Source organism: Salvelinus fontinalis, chromosome 4 (assembly GCF_029448725.1).
Source record: "Salvelinus fontinalis isolate EN_2023a chromosome 4, ASM2944872v1, whole genome shotgun sequence".
In the NCBI taxonomy this organism is placed as follows: Eukaryota; Metazoa; Chordata; class Actinopteri; order Salmoniformes; family Salmonidae; genus Salvelinus; species Salvelinus fontinalis.
Window position 1 is genome coordinate 13,870,548 of NC_074668.1, and position 21,458 is coordinate 13,892,005.

General features: G+C 41.9%; 1 protein-coding gene across 2 annotated transcripts in view; it reads right to left on the reverse strand.

Annotated features, from left to right (window-relative positions):
- The window catches only part of LOC129853131 (EGF-like repeat and discoidin I-like domain-containing protein 3), a 234,777-nt gene that overhangs the window by 83,048 nt on the left and 130,271 nt on the right, over positions 1–21,458 (reverse strand). For both annotated transcript variants that reach the window (XM_055918856.1, XM_055918855.1), the window contains exon 5: positions 20,855–21,036. In XM_055918856.1, coding sequence (XP_055774831.1) covers positions 20,855–21,036 — 182 coding nt within the window. The remainder of the gene's footprint in view (positions 1–20,854; positions 21,037–21,458) is intronic.

Sequence of the window (21,458 nt, forward strand, 5' to 3'; positions counted from 1 at the left end):
GTTGCTCCAAAGCTTTTTACTATCATTCTTTATGTCATTTATCTTTATTTCATAGTGTAGTTTCTTCTTCTTTTTATTCAGTTTAGTCACAGCATTTCTCAATTTGCAATAAGTTTGCCAATCAGTTGTGCAGCCAGACTTATTTTCCATTCCTTTTGCCTCATCACTCTCAACCATGCAAGTTTTCAATTCCCCATCAATCCACAGGGATTTAAACATTTTTTACAGTACTTTTCTTAATAGGTGGATGCTTATTAGTAACTGGAATAAGCAATTTCATAAATGTGTCAAGTGCAGTGTCTGTTTGCGCCTCATTAAACAATGAAACAAGCACCAGTTAGCCTTGAGCTAGCCTCGAGCTAGGCCCATCTGCCGGCTAGCCGAAGAGGTCTAACCAGCGAATTATTGGGCTACAATACCTCTTTGCCAATTGGACTGGACCCTTTATTGCAGACACGGAGCCCCGCCGATCCATCACGACTGGTCTGCCGACGTAATTGTCCGAGGTGGTTTCAACAGGCTTTTCCATTGCGACGTTTCTGAATACCCATCTGCTAATTATTAGCTGTCTTATCGGCTGCTATCTAAATAAATATACCGGACAATTTTATATTTTTTTTTTTTTTTTTTCCTGGGTCACTATATCTATTTTGCCAATTGGATCGATCCCCTCTACCACACGGAACCCCACTAATCTACCGACGGAAACGAACGAGGTGACAAAAAAATAATAAAAAATAAATAAAATAAAAACAGACCTCCATCCTATGTTATCTTGCTACCGATAGCCAGCTACCCGGCCAGCTGTCTGGATCGCCGTGCCCCCAACCAACCTCTACTCACTGGACCCTTATGATCACTCGATTAAGAATGCCTCTCCTTAATGTAAATATGCCTTGTCCATTGCTGTTCTGGTTAGTGTTTATTGGCTTATTTCACTGTAGAGCCTCTAGCCCTGCTCACTATATATCCAACCTCTCAGTTCCACCACCCACATATGCGATGACATCACCTGGTTTAAATGATGTTTCTAGAGACTATATCTCTCTCATCATCACCCATTACCTAGGTTTACCTCCACTGTATTCACATCCTACCATACGTTTGTCTGTACATTATTCCTTGAAGCTATTTTATCGCCCCCAGAAACTTCCTTTTACAATCTGTTCTAGACGTTCCAAACGACCAATTCTCATAGCTTTTAGCCGTACCCTTATCCTACTCCTCCTCTGTTCCTCTGGTGATGTAGAGGTGAATCCAGGCCCTGCAGTACCTAGCTCCACTCCTATTCCCCAGGCGCTCTCTTTTGATGACTTCTGTAACCGTAATAGCCTTGGTTTCATGCATGTTAACATTAGAAGCCTCCTCCCTAAGTTTGTTTTGTTCACTGCTTTAGCACACTCTGCCAACCCAGATGTTTTAGCCGTGTCTGAATCCTGGCTTAGGAAGACCACCAAAAATTCTGACATCTTCATCCCTAACTACAAGATTTTCAGACAAGATAGAACGGCCAAAGGGGGCGGTGTTGCAATCTACTGCAAGGATTGCCTGCAGAGTTCTGTTTTACTATCCAGGTCTGTTCCGAAACAATTTGAACTCCTACTTTTAAAAATCCACCTCTCTAAAAACAAGTCTCTCACTGTTGCCGCCTGCTATAGACCACCCTCTGCCCCCAGCTGTGCTCTGGACACCATATGTGAACTGATTGCCCCCCATCTATCTTCAGAGCTTGTGCTGCTAGGCGACCTAAATTGGAACATGCTTAACACCCCAGCCATCCTACAATCTAAGCTTGATGCCCTCAATCTCACACAAATTATCAATGAACCTACCAGGTATCACCCCAATTCCGTAAACACGGGTACCCTCATAGACATCATCCTAACCAACTTGCCCTCCAAATACACCTCTGTTGTTTTCAACCAAGATCTCAGCGATCACTGCCTCATTGCCTGTATCCGTAATGGGTCAGCGATCAAACGACCTCTACTCATCACTGTCAAACGCTCCCTGAAACACTTCAGCGAGCAGGCCTTTCTAATCGACCTGGCCGAGGTATCCTGGAAGGATATTGATCTCATCCCGTCAGTAGAGGATGCCTGGATATTTTAAAAAAATGCCTTCCTCACCATCTTGAATAAGCATGCCCCATTCAAGAAATTTAGAACCAGGAACAGATATAGCCCTTGGTTCTCTCCTGACCTGACTGCCCTTAACCAACAGAAAAACATCCTATGGCGTTCTGCATTAGCATCGAACAGCCCCCGTGATATGCAACTTTTCAGGGAAGCTAGAAACCAGTATACACAGGCAGTTAGAAAAGCCAAGGCTAGCTTTTTCAAGCAGAAATTTGCTTCCTGCAACACAAACTCAAAAAAGTTCTGGGACACTGTAAAGTCCATGGAGAATAAGAACACTTCCTCCCAGCTTCCAACTGCACTGAAGATAGGAAATACTGTCACCACCGACAAATCCATTATAATTGAGAATTTCAATAAGCATTTTTCTACGGCTGGCCATGCTTTCCACCTGGCTACCCCTACCCCGGTCAACAGCACTGCCCTCCCCTCTGCTACTCGCCCAAGCCTTCCCCATTTCTCTTTCTCCCAAATACAGTCAGCTGATGTTCTGAAAGAGCTGCAAAATCTGGACCCTTACAAATCAGCCGGGCTAGATAATCTGGACCCTTTCTTTCTAAAACTATCTGCTGAAATTGTTGCCACCCCTATTACCAGCCTTTTCAACCTCTCTTTCGTGTCGTCTGAGATTCCCAAAGATTGGAAAGCAGCTGCGGTTATCCCCCTCTTCAAAGGGGGAGACACTCTAGACCCAAACTGCTACAGACCTATATCTATCCTACCCTGCCTTTCTAAGGTCTTCGAAAGCCAAGTCAACAAACAGATTACCGACCATCTCGAATCCCACCATACCTTCTCCGCTATGCAATCTGGTTTCAGAGCTGGTCATGGGTGCACCTCAGCCACGCTCAAGGTCATAAACGATATCTTAACCGCTATCGATAGGAAACAGTACTGTGCATCCATATTCATTGACCTGGCCAAGGCTTTTGACTCTGTCAATCACCACATCCTCATCGGCAGACTCGACAGCCTTGGTTTCTCTAATGATTGCCTCGCCTGGTTCACCAACTACTTCTCTGATCGAGTTCAGTGTGTCAAATCGGAGGGTCTGTTGTCCGGACCTCTGGCAGTCTCTATGGGGGTGCCACAGGGTTCAATTCTTGGACCGACTCTCTTCTCTGTATACATCAATGATGTCGCTCTTGCTGCTGGTGAGTCTCTGATCCACCTCTACGCAGACGACACTATTCTGTATACTTCTGGCCCTTCTCTTGACACTGTGTTAACAACCCTCCAGGCGAGCTTCAATGCCATACAACTCTCCTTCCGTGGCCTCCAATTGCTCTTAAATACAAGTAAAACTAAATGCATGCTCTTCAACCGATTGCTGCCTGCACCTGCCCGCCTGTCCAGCATCACTACTCTGGACGGCTCTGACTTAGAATATGTGGACAACTACAAATACCTAGGTGTCTGGTTAGACTGTAAACTCTCCTTCCAGACTCACATCAAGCATCTCCAATCCAAAGTTAAATCTAGAATTGGCTTCCTATTCCGCAACAAAGCATCCTTCACTCATGCTGCCAAACATACCCTTGTAAAACTGACCATCCTACCAATCCTCGACTTCGGTGATGTCATTTACAAAATAGCCTCCAAAACCCTACTCAATAAATTGGATGCAGTCTATCACAGTGCCATCCGTTTTGTCACCAAAGCCCCATATACTACCCACCACTGCGACCTGTACGCTCTCGTTGGCTGGCCCTCGCTTCACACTCGTCGCCAAACCCACTGGCTCCAGGTCATCTACAAGACCCTGCTAGGTAAAGTCCCCCCTTATCTCAGCTCGCTGGTCACCATAGCAACGCCCACCCGTAGCACGCGCTCCAGCAGGTATATCTCTCTGGTCACCCCCAAAACCAATTCTTCCTTTGGCCGCCTCTCCTTCCAGTTGTCTGCTGCCAATGACTGGAACGAACTACAAAAATCTCTGAAACTGGAAACACTTATCTCCCTCACTAGCTTTAAGCACCAGCTGTCAGAGCAGCTCATAGATTACTGCACCTGTACATAGCCCATCTATAATTTAGCCCAAACAACTACCTCTTTACCTACTGTATTTATTTATTTTGCTCCTTTGCACCCCATTATTTCTATCTCTACTTTGCACCTTCTTCCACTGCAAACCAACCATTCCAGTGTTATTTTTTTACTTGCTATATTGTATTTACTTCGCCACCATGGCCTTTTTATATATATTTTTTAATTTATTTATATATATATTTTGTTTGCCTTCACCTCCCTTATCTCACCTCACTTGCTCATATTGTATATAGACTTATTTTCACTGTTTTATTGACTGTATGTTTGTTTTACTCCATGTGTAACTATGTGTTCTTGTATGTGTCGAACTGCTTTGCTTTATCTTGGCCAGGTCGCAATTGTAAATGAGAACGTGTTCTCAATTTGCCTACCTGGTTAAATAAAGGTGAAATAAATAAAAATAAAAATAATAATTACACACCACTGACCAACAAATATTATTTACATCAACAACATAGGAATCCCTACAAAACTTATTGTATGACCTCTTATACACTATATTAGGCTCAGCCTTTGGAACTTTGGTTTTCCTAGATATGTCTACTATATTGTGATCAATACATCCGATGGATCTGGATAATATTTTCAAGCTAATTTCTGCAGCATTAGTAAAGATGTGATCAATACATGTTGATGATTTAATTCCTGTGCTGTTTGTAACTACCTTGGTAGGTTGACTGATAAGGCACTGGTTACAGTTTTAAGCTTTTTCTTGAGTGGGCAGCTTGATGAAAGCCAGTCAATATTTAAAATCACGCAGAAAATATACCTCTGATGATATCACATACATTATCAAGCATTCCACAGATGTTATCCAGATACTGACTGTTAGCACTTGGTGGTCTATAGCAGCTTCCCACCAGAATGGGCTTTAGGTGAGGCAGATAAACCTGCAGCCATATTACTTCAACAGTATCAGGTTATTTATGTTAGTGCAGGGTGAGCTGCACACAGTGGACTTCCTACTAGGGCACATCGGTGTGTGTCAGACATCCTCTGGCCATTACACTCAGATCTTTTATCTGTTCCTGTCAAGGTCATCTATCTTCCTCAGGACTGTGTGTGAATGCAACTTTAGTCTATCCTCTCACACCATATTCAGCCAGCCAGCCAGTCAATCCAATCAAGCCTGTCAATATACTGCCAAACTAAAGCACTTCTGACAGAGACGGGTCGGGGCTTCAGTTAGAATCCTTAAGTTTGACGCACAGCAGTATGATCATTATCAGAGAGAAGGAGAGATACAGAGAGAGAGAGTCTTTTCTTCAGTCAGAAGTTATTTTATTATTAATTTTAATAGCTCCATATGTTGACAGAACTGTAATAGAATACAGCCTATGATGGTAACTAAGGACTGCTGCTGTAATAGAGGACAGACTATGGTGGTAACTAAGGACTGCTGCTGTGCTGAATGAACACATATGGAAAGAAACAAAGACAGGGGCACACATACACACACACACACACACACACACACACACACACACACACACACACACACACACACACACACACACACACACACACACACACACACACACACACACACACACACACACACACACACACACACACACACACACACACACACACACACACACACACACACACACACACACACACACAGCCTCAGATTAATCTGAATCTGATTCATTTTCACAACAGTCATAACTGGGTCAAAATAATATTAGAACAGTGTTGAGGTGCATTCGGTAAGTATTCAGACCCCTTCCCTTTTTCCACATTTTGTTACGTTACAGCCTTATTCTAAAGTGGAATAAATAACACATTTTCCTCATCAATCTACAACATAATACCCCATAAACACAAAGTGAAAACAGGTTTTTAGAATTTTTTGCACAATTTTTAACATAAAAATCAGAAATACCTTATTTAAGTATTCAGACCGTTTGCTATGAGACTCGAAATTGAGCTCAGGTGCATCCTGTTTCCATTGATCATGTTTGAGACGTTTCTACAACTTGATTAGAGTTGATTCAATTGATTGGACAGGATTTGGAATGGCACAAACCTGTCGACATAAGGTCCCACAGTTTGACAATGCATGTTAAAGCAAAAACCGAGCCATGAGGTCGAAGGAATTGCCCGTAGAGCACCGAGACAGGATTATGTCGAGGCACAGATCTGGGAAAGGGTACCAAAACATTTCTGCAGCATTGAAGGTCCCCAAGAACACAGTGTTCTTCATCATTCTTAAATGGAAGAAGTTTGGAACCACCAAGACTTTTCTTAGAGCTGGCTGCCCAGCCAAATTGAGCAATCGGGGGAAAAGGGCCTTGGTCAGGGAGGTGACAAAGAACCTGATGGTCATACTGACAGAGCTCCGGAGTTCCTCTGTGGAGATGGGATAACCTTCCAGAAGGACAAACATATCTGCAGCACTCTACCAATCACACTTTTTTGGTAGAATTGCCAGACAAACGACACTCTGTAAAAGGCACATGACAGTACGCTTGAAGTTTGCCAAAAGTCACAAGATTCTCTGGTCTGATGAAACCAAGATTGAACTCTTTGGCCTGAATGCCAAGCGTCACATCTGGATGAAACCTGGGACCATCCCTATGGTGAAGCATGGTGGTGGCAGCATCATGCTGTGGGGATGTTTTTCAGCAGCAGGGACCGGGAGACTAGTCAGGATCGAGGGAAAGATGAACGGAGTAATGTACAGAAAGATCCTTGATGAAAACCTGCTACAGAGCGCTCAGGACCTCAGACTGTGGCGAAGGTTCACCTTCCATCAGGACAACGACCCTAAGCACACAGCCATGACAATGCAGGCGTGGCTTCGGGACAAGTCTCTGAATGTCGTTGATTGGTCTAGCCAGAGCCCGGACTTGAAACCGATCGAACATCTCTGGAGAGATCAGAAAATAGCTGTGCAGCGACGGTTTCCATCCAACCTGACAGAGCTTGAGAGGATCTGCAGAGAAGAATGGGAGAAACTTCCCAAATACAGATGTACCAAGCTTGTTGCATCATACCCAAGAAGACTCTAAGCTGTAATTGCTGCCAAAGGTCCTTCTACAAAGTCTGAATACTTAAGTAAATGTATCAGTTTTTTAATTGTAATACATTTGCAATAATTTCTAAAAAACTGTTTTTGCTTTGTAATTATGGGGTATTGTATGTAGATTGATGAGTGAAAAAATAATATTTCATCCATTTTAGAATAAGACTGTAAACATAACAAAATGTGGACAGAGTCAAGGGGTCTGAATACTTTCTGAATGCACCGTACATTTGGCAACTGCTACTTCCTCACAACGCCTGCTACCACACGTAACATCCTGGGGTGAGATCAGGGGAAACTCAAATGAACTGTGTCCCACAAGAATGAGAGACATCATACTGTGAAAACCAAAAAGGCCCCTGTTCATGATAATGATGGATAGACAATATTTTCTTGGAACACCACCACAAGGGTCAAACTTAGCCTCTGAAATGAAGTACGACTATGCACTCTGAGCATGTACTTCTTCACTTGCTGACTACAGTAACTCAAGTCTTCTTGACAAAGTCTTATACAGCATCCTCAATGCAATCAAAGCCACAATGAACACCCACTTATCTCTTGTTTTTTTTTCATATTCTCGAGAACAACATGAACATCTTCTCTCTCTCTCATTAGTCTACTGTGACTAAAAGGCCTAGTGCTCAGGTAATTGGTGTGATTCTTTGCACGGATAATGACCACTTACAAACACACTTCAGTCACTCCACATAATACTGGTGGTGTCTTAGTTCACGCTGAGTGAGGCTCTGTTGAGAACATCTGCCTGGATACTGCTCAGCGGTGATTGTCAGTTTAAGAAAATTGATTCAGTATGAGCGGACTGACATAAAAGGCCCATAATTCCCCCGGCCATATATCAAAATGACACTGCATTACATGAGGATAATTTCCCCCATCATGATCTCAATTCGGCAGTGACAGGGATACGAGAAGTGCTCAGTGTGAACTCCATGGAGGGGGAGGTCTGGAAGAGATGGCCCAGTCGAGAGTCTCTGAGACGGGAAAGGGTTTGAGGTCAGATGGCCCCTCATCTGCCGCCATCATGGCTGCTCTTCAAAGTTTTGTAATTTGCTGGTGCTTATTGGGACAATAGAACCTCACTTATCTGTACATTGCTACACAGTTTCCCCACTAACAGTGTAGTGTAAGTATGTACTCAAAACAAACCGTCCACCCTTCATAAAATACAACCATTAAACCCATCTGCAATCAATATATATTTTTAGCAAATCTGTTAGAGCCAGTAGAGTCGGATCACATCTTGCCTCTAGAGTTCGATGTCTTCTGCGTCTTGAGAAAGATGCCTCCTGCTTCTTCTTCTTGAGAAAGATGCCTCCTGCTTCTTCTTCTTGAGAAAGATGCCTCCTGCTTCTTGAGTAAGATGCATCCTGGTTCTTCTTCTTGAGTAAGATGACTCCTGGTTCTTCTTCTTGAGTAAGATGCCTCCTGGTTCTTCTTCTTGAGTAAGATGCCTCCTGGTTCTTCTTCTTGAGTAAGATGCCTCCTGCTTCTTGAGTAAGATGCCTCCTGCTTCTTGAGTAAGATGCCTCCTGCTTCTTGAGTAAGATGCCTCCTGCTTCTTGAGTAAGATGCCTCCTGCTTCTTGAGTAAGATGCCTCCTGCTTCTTGAGTAAGATGCCTCCTGCTTCTTGAGTAAGATGCCTCCTGCTTCTTGAGTAAGATGCCTCCTGCTTCTTGAGTAAGATGCCTCCTGCTTCTTGAGTAAGATGCCTCCTGCTTCTTGAGTAAGATGCCTCCCGCTTCTTGAGAAAGATGCCTCCCGCTTCTTGAGAAAGATGCCTCCCGCTTCTTGAGTAAGATGCCTCCCGCTTCTTGAGTAAGATGCCTCCCGCTTCTTGAGTAAGATGTCTCCCGCTTCTTGAGTAAGATGCCTCCCGCTTCTTGAGTAAGATGCCTCCCGCTTCTTGAGTAAGATGCCTCCCGCTTCTTGAGTAAGATGTCTCCCGCTTCTTGAGGTAAGACAGAAGTGAGACCGGGTGTTATCAGAAACTCAGTCCTTCCAGCTCACTGCTGTAGTTCACATCATCCCACTCTTAAACTGCAATTTCAAGATATTCTGTCGTCCTTAAAATCCGCCACTCTTTTATACAGTAATTGTTTGAAAATGGTCAATTAGTTTTGGCAATGGTCTCCTCGACAAGCATTTATTTTTATTTCCCTGTGGTTTTTTGAAGTGGCAGAGGACCTGCCAAAGTATTCAAGACCTAAATGGAGGAAGGATTGTGTTTTAAGCCCCTAATGTGGCACATCGGTTGAGTCACGTAGATCCATCCCCCTCAGCGCTGACACTGTGTCATTCACACAGGCTGTAATAATGCCCCTACACATTCTTTAGAGTCAGAATGGACCAGTCACATACTGTGTTATTGTCAGAATTAAGAATATGTTTTCATGCCAGGCCGATTAGTTCCACTGACTTAGTAGATGCCTAAAGTAGTGAATGTCGTTTCTCTGCAGTGGTTTGAACTTTATAGCTTACTGTGTGGAGGAAGTCAGCACTGACCAGTAGAAATGACTGATTATGATTGTTACTTCATTTAATTCATGTTGTTCACATATGTTCACATATACTGTGATCTGATAAACCCTGTGAGGTGTTCCGCAGTGCAGTGCCTACAGATGTAGGATCTTAATCTGATCCCTCTTTTGTTGCTGATGATTTTTTGGCACTGCATGAAAGGCAGATGAGCTTCGTGATTTACATAACTTCATTGAAAATACATACTAACACATTATTAATAGTATTGCACTTTTCATGTAACCTACTTCTGGTCAGCTAACAGCCTAACCACCGATAAAAGCAACATAATGGACTAGACTTTAAAATCCTGTTGCTGCAGAATTATTTTGCTGTGACAATATAGCTCAAATAAGGTCCTACAGCTGTACATTAAATAATGTATTTCAACATGTGTGAACTGCTAAGAAAAACAACCTTTAGAGATTAAAAATAGAAAATATCTTGCTACCACGGAAAGGAATATACCTGTATATTTGTGGAAATATCACCCTGATGAACTATATCCCAGTTTACTTAAGGTACACCTAGCGACCTATTTTTTCATTTTTTATTATATGAGCAAAAAATATGATTAATATAAAAAATATTCAAGCCAGATAAAATTAGACGGGCCTATTTATATAATGAATAGGAATTCGGAGGGCAGAAATGATTAAATATTAAAGCATTAGACCTCTCACTAAAGGCATCAGTCATACAAAAGTTATACTTAAATCTGAACTGGTTCTCTAGCAGATTAGTAAGAATGTCTCACCCTTTTCAAGAATGGGCTTTTGTTTCTTTATTCAGATTACAACCTTTCCTTTTTGGTTATTTGAAAAATAAATAATCTCCAAAATATTGCTATTTTTAAAACAAGCCATAGAAAGTTGGTTGCAAGTTAAAAAATTATTGCAACCAAAATAATGTTATATATATGGAGGATACAACCATCCCAGCTCTGCAGATTTTGCTGTGAAGAGACAGAATCATTAGATCATTTGTTTTGGTACTGTCCATATGAAGCTTGTTTTTCGTTGCAGGTCTAGGAATGCCTGAACAATTGCAACATTTATCTGGAGCTAACTCTACAGATAGTACTGCTGGGTGATTTGAAAGAGTTTCATTTAAGGACCAAATATTGACAGCCGTGCCATAGAGATCTCAAAATAGTTGAGAAGAGATTTACAATGTGCAGATTCCAAGGCACATGGTTTATGAACTGATACGCAAAACGACGCCGGAATAAAAACTTTGAATTTTAAAATAATATTATTATACAACTATCTTGGAACCAATAGAATGTTATATATACGGAGGATACAACCACTCCAGCTCTGCAGATTTTGCTACAAAGAGACAGAATCATTAGATATTTTGTTTTAGTACTGTCCACATGTAGCTTGTCTTTGGTCGCAGGTCCAGGAATGGATGAAGAATTGCAACATTAACTTGGCGCTTACTCTGCAGATAGCACTACTGGGTGATTTGAAAAGTCATAGTCAATCGAACAATAGTATAATAATACTTTTAGCAAAAAATGTGATCTTTAATTTACAATCTGAAGAAACTATGAGAATAGAAAAGTGCAAATCAATCCCAGAACAACAGCAAAGGACCTTGTGAAGATGCTGGAGGAAACAGGTACAAAAAATGTCTATATCCACAGCAAAACGAGTCCAATATCGACATATCCTGAAAGGCTGCTCAGCAAGGAAGAAGCCACTGCTCCAAAACTGCCATAAAAAAGCCAGACTACGGTTTGCAACTGCACATGGGGACAAAGATCCTACTTTTTGGAGAAATGTCCTCTGGTGTGATGAAACAAAAATAGAACTGTTTGGCCATAATGACCATCATTATGTTTGGAGGAAAAAGGGGGAGGCTTGCAAGCCGAAGAACACCATCCCAACTGTGAAGCACGGGGGTTACAGCATCATGTTGTGGGGGTGCTTTGCTGCAGGAGGGACTGGTGCACTTCACAAAATAGAAGGCATCATGAGGAAGGACAATTATGTGGATTTATTGAAGCAGCATCTCAAGACATCAGTCAGGAAGTTAAAGCTTGGTCACAAATGGGTCTTCTAAGTGGACAATGACCCCAAGCATACTTCCAAAGCTGTGGCAAAATGCTCTTAAGGACAACAAAGTCAAGGTATTGGAGTGGCCATCACAAAGCCCTGATCTCAATCCTATAGAACATTTGTGGGCTGAACTGAAAAAGTGTGTGCGAGCAAGGAGGCCTACAAACCTGACTCAGTTACAAAAGCTCTGCCAGGAGGAATGGGCCAAAACTCACCCAACTTATTGTGGGAAGCTTGTGGAAGGCTACCCAAAACGTTTGACTCAAGTTAAACAATTTAAAGGCAATGCTACCAAATACTAATTGAGTGTATGTAAACTTCTGACCCACTGGGAATGTGATGAAAGAAAAAAAAGCTTAAATAAATCATTCTGTACAATTATTCTGACATTTCACATTCTTAAAATAAAAATGGTGATCCTAACTGACCTCAGACAGGGAATTTTTACTAGGATTAAATGTCAGGAATTGTGAAAAATGGAGTTTAAATGTATTTGGCTAAGGTGTATGTAAACTTCCGACTTCAAATGAAGATGGGAGGGGTTGAGGATAGCGGAAGGATAGAGGTAAAAACAAACAAAAGATAACTATTGTAAAATAGATTGTATCTGTAAAATGTATATAGTATGTATAACCTGGAAGTAGAAGCCTAAGTGTTGTTGTTCATTAGTTTGTTCATTAGTTCATTAGTGTTGTTGTTCATTAGTTTTCATTAGGGGAGGGGTGGAAGGGTTAGTGGAAAATAATTAACAACAACATATTTAAAAAATATGTGTATACATATGCAGTACCTGTCAAACGTTTGGACACACCTACTCCGAGTTTTTCTATATATTTTACTGTTTTCTACATTTTAGAACGATAGCAAAGACATCAAAAGATAGCCCTATTTGGTAAAAGACCAAGTCCATATTAAAGGCAAGAACGGCTCAGATAGGCAAAGGTAAACGACAGTCCATCATTATTTTAAGACATGAAGGTCAGTCAATATCTGGAAAATTTCAGTGCAGTCGCAAAAACCATCAAGCGCTATGATGAAACTGGCTCTCATGAGGAACGCCACAGGAAAGGAAGACCCAGAGTTACCTCTGCTGCAGTGGATTAAATTCATTAGAGTTTCCTGCCTCAGAAATTATCATGTTGTGCTGCTACCATGCTGTGTCGTCATGTGTTGCTGCCCTGCTATGTTGTTGTCTTAGATCACTCTTTATGTTGTGTTGTCTCTCTTGTTGTGATTATATATATATATATATATATATATATATATATATATATATATATATATATATATGTATATATACTTTTTTTAAAATCCCAGCCCTTGTGCCCGCAGGAGGCCTTTTGCCTTTTGGTATGCCGTCATTGTAAATAAGAATTTGTTCTTAACTGACTTGCCTAGCTAAATAAAGGTTAAATAAAATGAAAAAAATAATAATTGCAGCCCAAATAAATGCTTCACAGAATTCAAGTAACAGACACATCTCAACATCAACTTTTTAGAGGAGACTGTGTGAATCAGGCCTTCCTGATCAAATTGCTGCTAAGAAACCACTACTAAAGGACACTAATCTGATTAGTCTAAATTTGAGATTTTTGGATCCAACCACCGTGTCTTTGTGAGATGCAGAATAAGTAAACGAATGATCTCCGCATGTGTGGTTCCCACCGTGAAGCATGGAGGATGTGTTGTGATGTTGTGGGGGTGCTTTGCTGTTGACACTGTCTGATTTGTTTAGAATTCAAGGCACACTTAACCAGCATGGCTACCACAGCATTCTGCAGCGATACTCCATCCCATCTGGTTTGAGCTTAATGGGACTATAATTCGTTTTCAACAGGACAATGACCCAAAACACACCTCCAGGCTGTGTAAGGGCTATTTGACCAAGAAGGAGAGTGATGGAGTGCTGCATCAGATGACCTGGCCTCCACAATCTCCACAACCCAATTGAGATGGTTTGGGATGAGTTGGACCACAGAGTGAAGGAAAAGCAGTCAACAAGTGCTCAGCATATGTGGGAACTCCTTCAAGACTGTTGGAAAAGGATTCCTCATGAAGCTGGTTGAGAGAATGCCAAGAGTGTGCAAAGCTGTCATCAAGGCAAGGCTACTTTGAAGAATCTCAAATATATTTTGATTTGTTTAACACTTTTTTGGTTACTACATGATTCCATGTGTGCTATTTTATTGTTGTGATGTCTTCACTATTATTCTACAATGTAGAAAATAGTAAAACAAAACAAAAATGGAATGTGTAGATGTGTTCAAACTTACGACTGGTACTGTATTATTTACAAACAAATATTTGGGTGATTGGAATTGATACAGACAATTAAATTGATGGAAGCTACGATCGATCTGCAGCATAAAAAAATGAAAAACACATCAGCTGGATACATATTCAGAGTTGATTATGCTCTCAAATCAAGATTGGGGCTTGTAATTGTTGAGACATTTACAGCATTGAGGACATCAGATTGGCCTGTGTCCTTTACACAACCAAAGAACCCTGTGTGATGAAAAACAGATCTTCATCTTGCATGCTTTATTCCCCTTCTCCTGCGCCTATATGTGACTCTTTTCAGGAAACTAGGCGTATGTCGCGGGTCAATACTTCACAGGAGAGCCATTTGAACGTGAACTTAGAAATGCCTTCTATAACATGTAAACTTACCTGTGCTTTAATAACAAACTTGTATGCCATCTGTAAATATGAATAAAAATGTTAAATTATGAGCCTAGTTGGTTTAACACACAAAAAGACAGCAACCTTACTGCTAGCGATGATTGGCTGAGATAATGAGTGGGCTGGACATGGCGAGAGATGAGTTTGGATTGGTCTGCCATATAGCACGTTTCTGTCTATTTGAGTTGGTTAGTATGGGTAGGTAATCCTGTCTAACGCGGCTTTAAAAAATATATATTGCGTAGTAGAACTGCATAAGTGTTGCTCTGGAAGACCGAATTTTGAAATAAGTGGAATTAGATTATGATAGCTAAGGAGATGGAGAAAACACATGTCTCCGGATTACATCTTCAAAATAAGGGCACCCATGGCTTCTGTGACCGGGAGAAGCATCCATCCATGATGTATACGGGTAAGATAGCCTAGCTATCTACATTTTCGGATATTACACGTTTCTAATTTTGACAGAAAGTCATTTTCATTCCAAGTTAATGTGTACTGTTATCTATCTAGCTAACATTAGCTGGCTGGCTCACTAGCTAATGTTACGTGTATGATCTTATTATTATGACTTATTATTTACTCAAAGCCATTTGCTTTGCTAGTTATAGCCTAATGTTAGCTAGCTAAAATTGAACCTGGCTGGTTAGCTACATGTAGATTCATACAGGTTAGTAACGTCATGAGTTGGGATTATGGTTCATTGTTTAGCTAGCTTCCAACATGTCTTAACAAAAGACTCCACTATGCAAGTATGCATTTCAATAGAATGTCACTGCGACAACTGTTGATAGATTTAGCTGGTAAATTCACTCTGGCTATCTACTCCGATTTCAAGCACTCTCGTCTGAGTGTGCCAGAGTGCAGAATAACTGACACATTTACGAATGCTCAACACCCATTGAATATGGCTGGTGTCAGTAAACATTGGCAAAAAAGTGTAAATTGTTGCCAGCAGCACAGTTGCAGTCACCAACGCTCTGGATAGAATAAAAACAGCCTAGCCAGCTCTGCTAGGGTGAGTAAAATGGTCAGTGAGGTGTTCTCTCATTTGTGTCTGGAAGTAGCTAGCAAGCTAGCCAATGTTTGGCAGTTAGCTTGGGTGCTTGACTGCTGTTGTTAGGACAGAACGCTCAGATCAACCGTTAAAGAGATGGGTGGGGCAAAGGTTTGAGAGTGTGAACGATGGTGAATGGGTGAATGTTCTTAAGTGCATTGTTGAGGCATCTATTGATTTTGATAGGATCGAAAGAAAGTAAGCACTGCTCTTGGATCAGCTTTCTCCCTTTCCAATCTCAATTTAACATTAGAATTATTCCACAATACCATTGACAGATCAGCTCCTAGAGAGATAATATCACCTTTTGGCTACAAATATTGAGCCGGTTTATTCTAATGCTTAACCTATTATAATGCACTAAATCAAGATTTTGTGCATTATTGTGCACGTTACACATCATGAAATATATAGAGTCAAAAATGACAGAGAGTGGTGTACAAATAGCTGAATAAAACTCAATTCAATTAATATGAAATTGATTTCAATATCATTGAAATGTATAGATCTATGCAGCCTATACTGTATGTACCTTTTTATACAGTCATCTCGGATTTCATTTGAAACATTTATCACAGGAGACTGGTGGCACCTTAATTGGGGAGGACGGGATCGTGGTAATAGCTGGGGCGGAATAGGTGGAATGGTATCAAACACATGTTTTCAATTTGTTTGATGCCATTACATTTGCAACGTTCCAGACATTATTATGAGCCGTCCTCCCCTAAGCAGCCTCCACTGATCTTTATATCCTTTGGTTGTTATGCAAAGAAATGGGCAACTTTGTATTTGTAGTCACTTGTAACATTAGTTCTAAAGATATCGGCGGTCACAGAAAGACAGATAAACATCTTGATTTTGTGCTTAGCGAAGATCTGTGTATAAAGTGACACGGAAGGGCAAAAAAACATTTAACAATGTACTTAGCTGTTCTACGAGTGGTCTGCAGCAGCCGTTAAATAACAAGTGTTTTCAAAAGCAACTGATGGTTGGGAAACAGAGATTTAATAACGCTCCTCCAAAGGTTCTAACGATGAACGTAGCCTTAAAATGCTTTTGGGCAACCGAGTACAGGACTTTTGCAGCTCAGATATTAGGACGAGAACCACCAGAGAGGGACATTTCCTAGCTCCCACAATATACGGCACGTGTAAAAGCATAATACAACTCCTGTCCAAAAATGCCCATAATGCAACGTGAATAATGCTTTGATGTCTCTACAAAACTTTGACTCTTACTAAGGGCGTCCGTAAACCGTGACATATCAGTAAATGTCTATAAATGCCAAACCATGACACAAATACCAAGCCATGGCTTTTCTAAAGTACTAAAGCAAGTGGTGGTGATTAGCTTTTTCCCTTTTAATTAACTCTTCAATGACTGTATGCAGAGCTTTGCATTTCCAAAACATTGGAGTTAAGGGTGGAGTGGAGTAGAGCAGTAGAAGCTGCATCCCCTCAATGAAAAATAACACTTTCTCTTCTCATCTATAGCCTAACCCTGTTAGCATTCACAAGTGATTTTATTTGTTTTAGACATTCATATCACATCGTCGCATCTCAATTCATCCAAGAACCACCAGAGAGGTATGTCGTCAACGTCACGCCAACACCAGATTTCCCTGGAGTGTCGCGAAGCAATGTCATGTGTGTGTGATCCCTAATGAGGACAATCCAGGCTCCCTTACAAAGAGAGATGCGTGAAGAAACACAGACAGGCTCACAAACACAGGCACACAGTTCTAAAAGGTTATATATACAGTTATATATACAATATATCTGGAAATACAACCACACAAAGTGTGTAAATACACAATGTCAGTATTATTAAAAGTATGACACTGTCTGTTTGATTTATTTGCTATTCAATAATACAGAGCAGAGAGGAAGAGGTGAAGGGAGAGGTTTTACCCCGCCCAAAATCTGTCCGGGTTACATAAGCCCTTTTTTGTATGGATGTCTATGAGAGTGTCAAATTAAGTAAGGCTCATTTGATCAAATAGAAGTTTCATAATGTTTAAGCTGTTACAAATGTACTGATATAAGTGGATACATGTGGAATTCTGGCAACTTTGACAAAAACGACTTATGTGTGTGAACAACATGCACAACAACTATCTGCCTTCTCATTTGCTAGAATGGTCCCACCTGATCTCGTCTGCCTTCAATCATTGAGGACATATATTTCCATTGTTAGTGCGGTCACTTGGCTATCTTGTCAATACAATAAATCATCAGACAAACACACAGAACTGGAGTGTTAAACCTGACACCATGACAGGGCTGGCCCTGACACTAGGAAAACACAAAACACCCACACACACACACCCACGCACAAACTTTCAGAACATACCGCCTAAAACCACATAGTGCTGAGAGAAGTCTACACGACTCTACTCATGTCCCAATTACCCAGAGCCCCTCTCCTGAAGCCAGAGCTCCACAGAATCCCCAACATTATCCCACGTGGCATCATTAAAGCCAAACAAACCACCTCAGTGGCCACGTCATCTCAGATTTGTCTTATATGCTCCATGCGCTTGGCTGCTTTTCTCTCGCTCCCTCTGTTTCTCTGTCTGTCTCGCTCACCTTTCCCTTCCACCCATGTGTCTCTCTGTCTTCTTTCGCACTGTCTTGCTCACCTTTCCCTTCCACTCTGTCTTCAAATCAAATTGTATTAGTCACATGCGTGGAATACAACCTTGCAGTGAAATGCTTACTTACGAGCCCCTAACCAACAATGCAGTTTAAAACAAATACAGATAAGAGTGAGAAATAAAAGAAACCAGTAATTAAAGAGCAGCAGTAAAATAACAATAGCGAGACCATATACAGGGGGGTACAGGTACAGAGTCAATGTACGGGGGCACCGGTTAGTTCAGGTAATATATACATTTAGGTAGAGTTATTCAAGTAGAGTAGCAACAGAGAGTAGCAGCAGTGTAAAAAGAGGGGGAGGGGCAATGCAAATAGTCTGTGTAGCAATTTGATTAGATGTTCAGGAGTCTTATGGCTTGGGGTTAGAAGCTGTTTAGAAGCCTCTTGGACCTAGACTTGGTGCTCCGGTGTCGCTTGCCATGTGGTAGCAGAGAGAACAGGAGAGAACAGTCTATAACTAGGGTGGCTGGAGTCTTTGACAATTTTTAGGGCCTTCCTCTGACACCGCCTGGTATAGAGGTCCTAGATGGCAGGAAGCTTGGCCCCAGTGATGTACTGGGCCGTTCGCACTACCCTCTGTAGTGTCTTGCGGTCGGAGGCCGATGAGTTGGCATACCAGCAGTGATGCAACCAATCAGGATGCTCTTGATGGTGCAGTTGTAGAAACATTTGAGGATCTGAGGACCCATGCGAAATATTTTCGCCTGAGGGGGAATTGGGGGAATAGGGACTGAGCACGCATCCCTGAGGGGCCCTTGTGTTGAGGATCAGCGTAACGGATGTGTTCTTACCTACCCTTAACTCCTGGGGGCGGCCATCAGGAAGTCCAGGATCCAGTTGCAGAGGGAGGTGTTTAGTCCCAGTGTCCTTAGCTTATCGACAAGCTTTGAGGACAATATGGTGCTGAACGCTGAGCTGTAGTCAATGAATAGCATTCTCACATAGGTGTTCCTCTTGTCCCGGTGGGAAAGGACAGTATGGAGTGCAATAGAGATTGCATCATCTATGGATCTGTTTGGGCGGTACGCAAATTGGAGTGGGTCTAGGGTTTCTGCGATAATGGCTACAGAAGTGAGTGCTAAGGGTCTGTAGTCATTCAGGCAGGTTACCTTAGTGTTTTTGGGCACAGGCACTACGGTGGTCTGCTTAAAACATGTTGGTATTACAGACTCGGACAGGGAGAGGTTGAAAATGTCAGTGAAGACACTTGCCAGTTGGTCAGCGCATGCTCGCAGCACACGTCCTGGTAATCCGTCTGGCCCTTCGGTCTTGTGAATGTTGAACTGTTTAAACCAGCCAGCTGTATGTTGATAGTGTCGTCGTTCAGCCACGACTCCGTGAAGCATAAGATATTACAGTTTTGAATGTCCCGTTGGTAGTTTAATGTTCCGCGTATGTCATCGATTTTATTCTCCAAAGATTGCACGTTTGATAGCAGAATGGAAGGAAGTGGGGGTTTATTCGATAGCCAAAGAATTCTCAGAAGAAGCCCGCCCTCTGGCCACTTGCAAATCACGGGGATCTGGGCCTGTTCCCGAGAAAGCAGTACTTCATTCGCGTTGGGCTCGTCAGATTTGTTAAAGGGAAAAAAGGATTCTACCATTCCGTGGTGAGTAATCGCAGTCCTGATGTCCAGAGGTTATTTTCGGTCAAAAGAGATGGTAGTGGCAACATTATGTACAAAATAAGTAAAAAATACGTTACAAACAACGCAAATAAACTTCTTCTCGCACTCTGTTTTTCTCTCAGTCTCGCTCACCTTTCCCTTTCATGCATGTGTCTGTCTTTTCTCGCTCTGCATTTCTCCTCAGATAATCTCTGTGGATCATTCTTTCTATATACCCTCTCCTCCAATCTCTCTTTTACACATTCTCTCGCCCCCCGTTCTGTTTATCGCTCTCTTCAATTTCTGTGTTCTATAACACAGATTTGGGACACACTTAGAAATGACAGCTAAAAAATAAATAAATCCATAATCCATGTCTATTGTTAGAGACACAATGGGATAGTTATTATATCATTTCCTTTCACTAACTGCTTTCAATGTCCACACAGTGAAATTGACTTATTGTTGCTATTACGAATCCAACCAAACAGACACTTTGAGGCCTGAACTGGCACCTCTGAGACAAATCTCGGAGTACACAACTGTGTAGGTCTGAGTGAAGGATATGCATTTGCATTTCTGAACGAAAGAACGCCGGAGGTTTAGCACATACATGCTGTGATTCGCTCCAGCAACCCCACTGGTAATACACACAGGAGTGGAACCAACAGCTGTTCTGTCCAGCTCTCACTGTTTAATCTGCCACTAAACCCAATCAGCACTGTGGCACTAGTCAACTGACACACTAATTAACTGTAAAGTCACACTACAAGCAAAAATAGGAACTGAAATAGGACCCAAGCATAATATAAGTACTGTAACTTCAACTCTAAAAACAAATACAGTACGTCACAAATCCTGACTTCCTAAACTCCAGTTAATACTGCATTAACGGCAACATTCAGATGTACACACACACACGTCTCAGATTCGCTCTGGTGTGTGAGGAGTTTTAGTGGGCACATCTGTCTCTGTCTAGTAACCTGAGTGACTCGTTTCTCCCAGCTGGTATCTGAGTCTTACCTGGATCCAGGGCCATCTGTCGTTCTCGGCAGCCGTCCATGCGTTGACCAGGCCCTTCTTGTTGAGCCGGGCAAAGTAGGGGTACCACTTCTGCAGGCCGAACAGAGCACGATGTGTGGATGAGGCTGTTATCTGCTGGTTGGAGATGATGCCCCCCTCCATGCCAAGTGGTCCAGAGCATTCTGAGAATACAGAACAAAAACAGACATGTATAGGGTTAGATAAAGGGTGAAATACGTTTGCAATCATACGTTTCACAGGTATCTGGCTAGTGAGTTTAAGATAGAGGTTGTTCAAAACATGAATATGTTAATAAGGTATATGTATAGGTGTGCACCAGAGGAGCAGCATACTTTCTTCATAGGAATAATCTGATGGTCCACCGTCCCATTCTCTACAGCACTGCTGCTTTTCAATGTTCCTTCCTCAGTCCATGATTTTCTGTCCATGTCCATCTGTCTCAGAACAAGATGTACTCCATGGTTGGGCTCCCCTCCGTTACATCAGGCAGAGTCTCGGTCCTAAACACTGAGTTTTTGCCTTCGCTAACCGAAATCGTATCTTTGTTGGTGCTCTCTCCCATGGAAATCCTGTCCTTGATGTC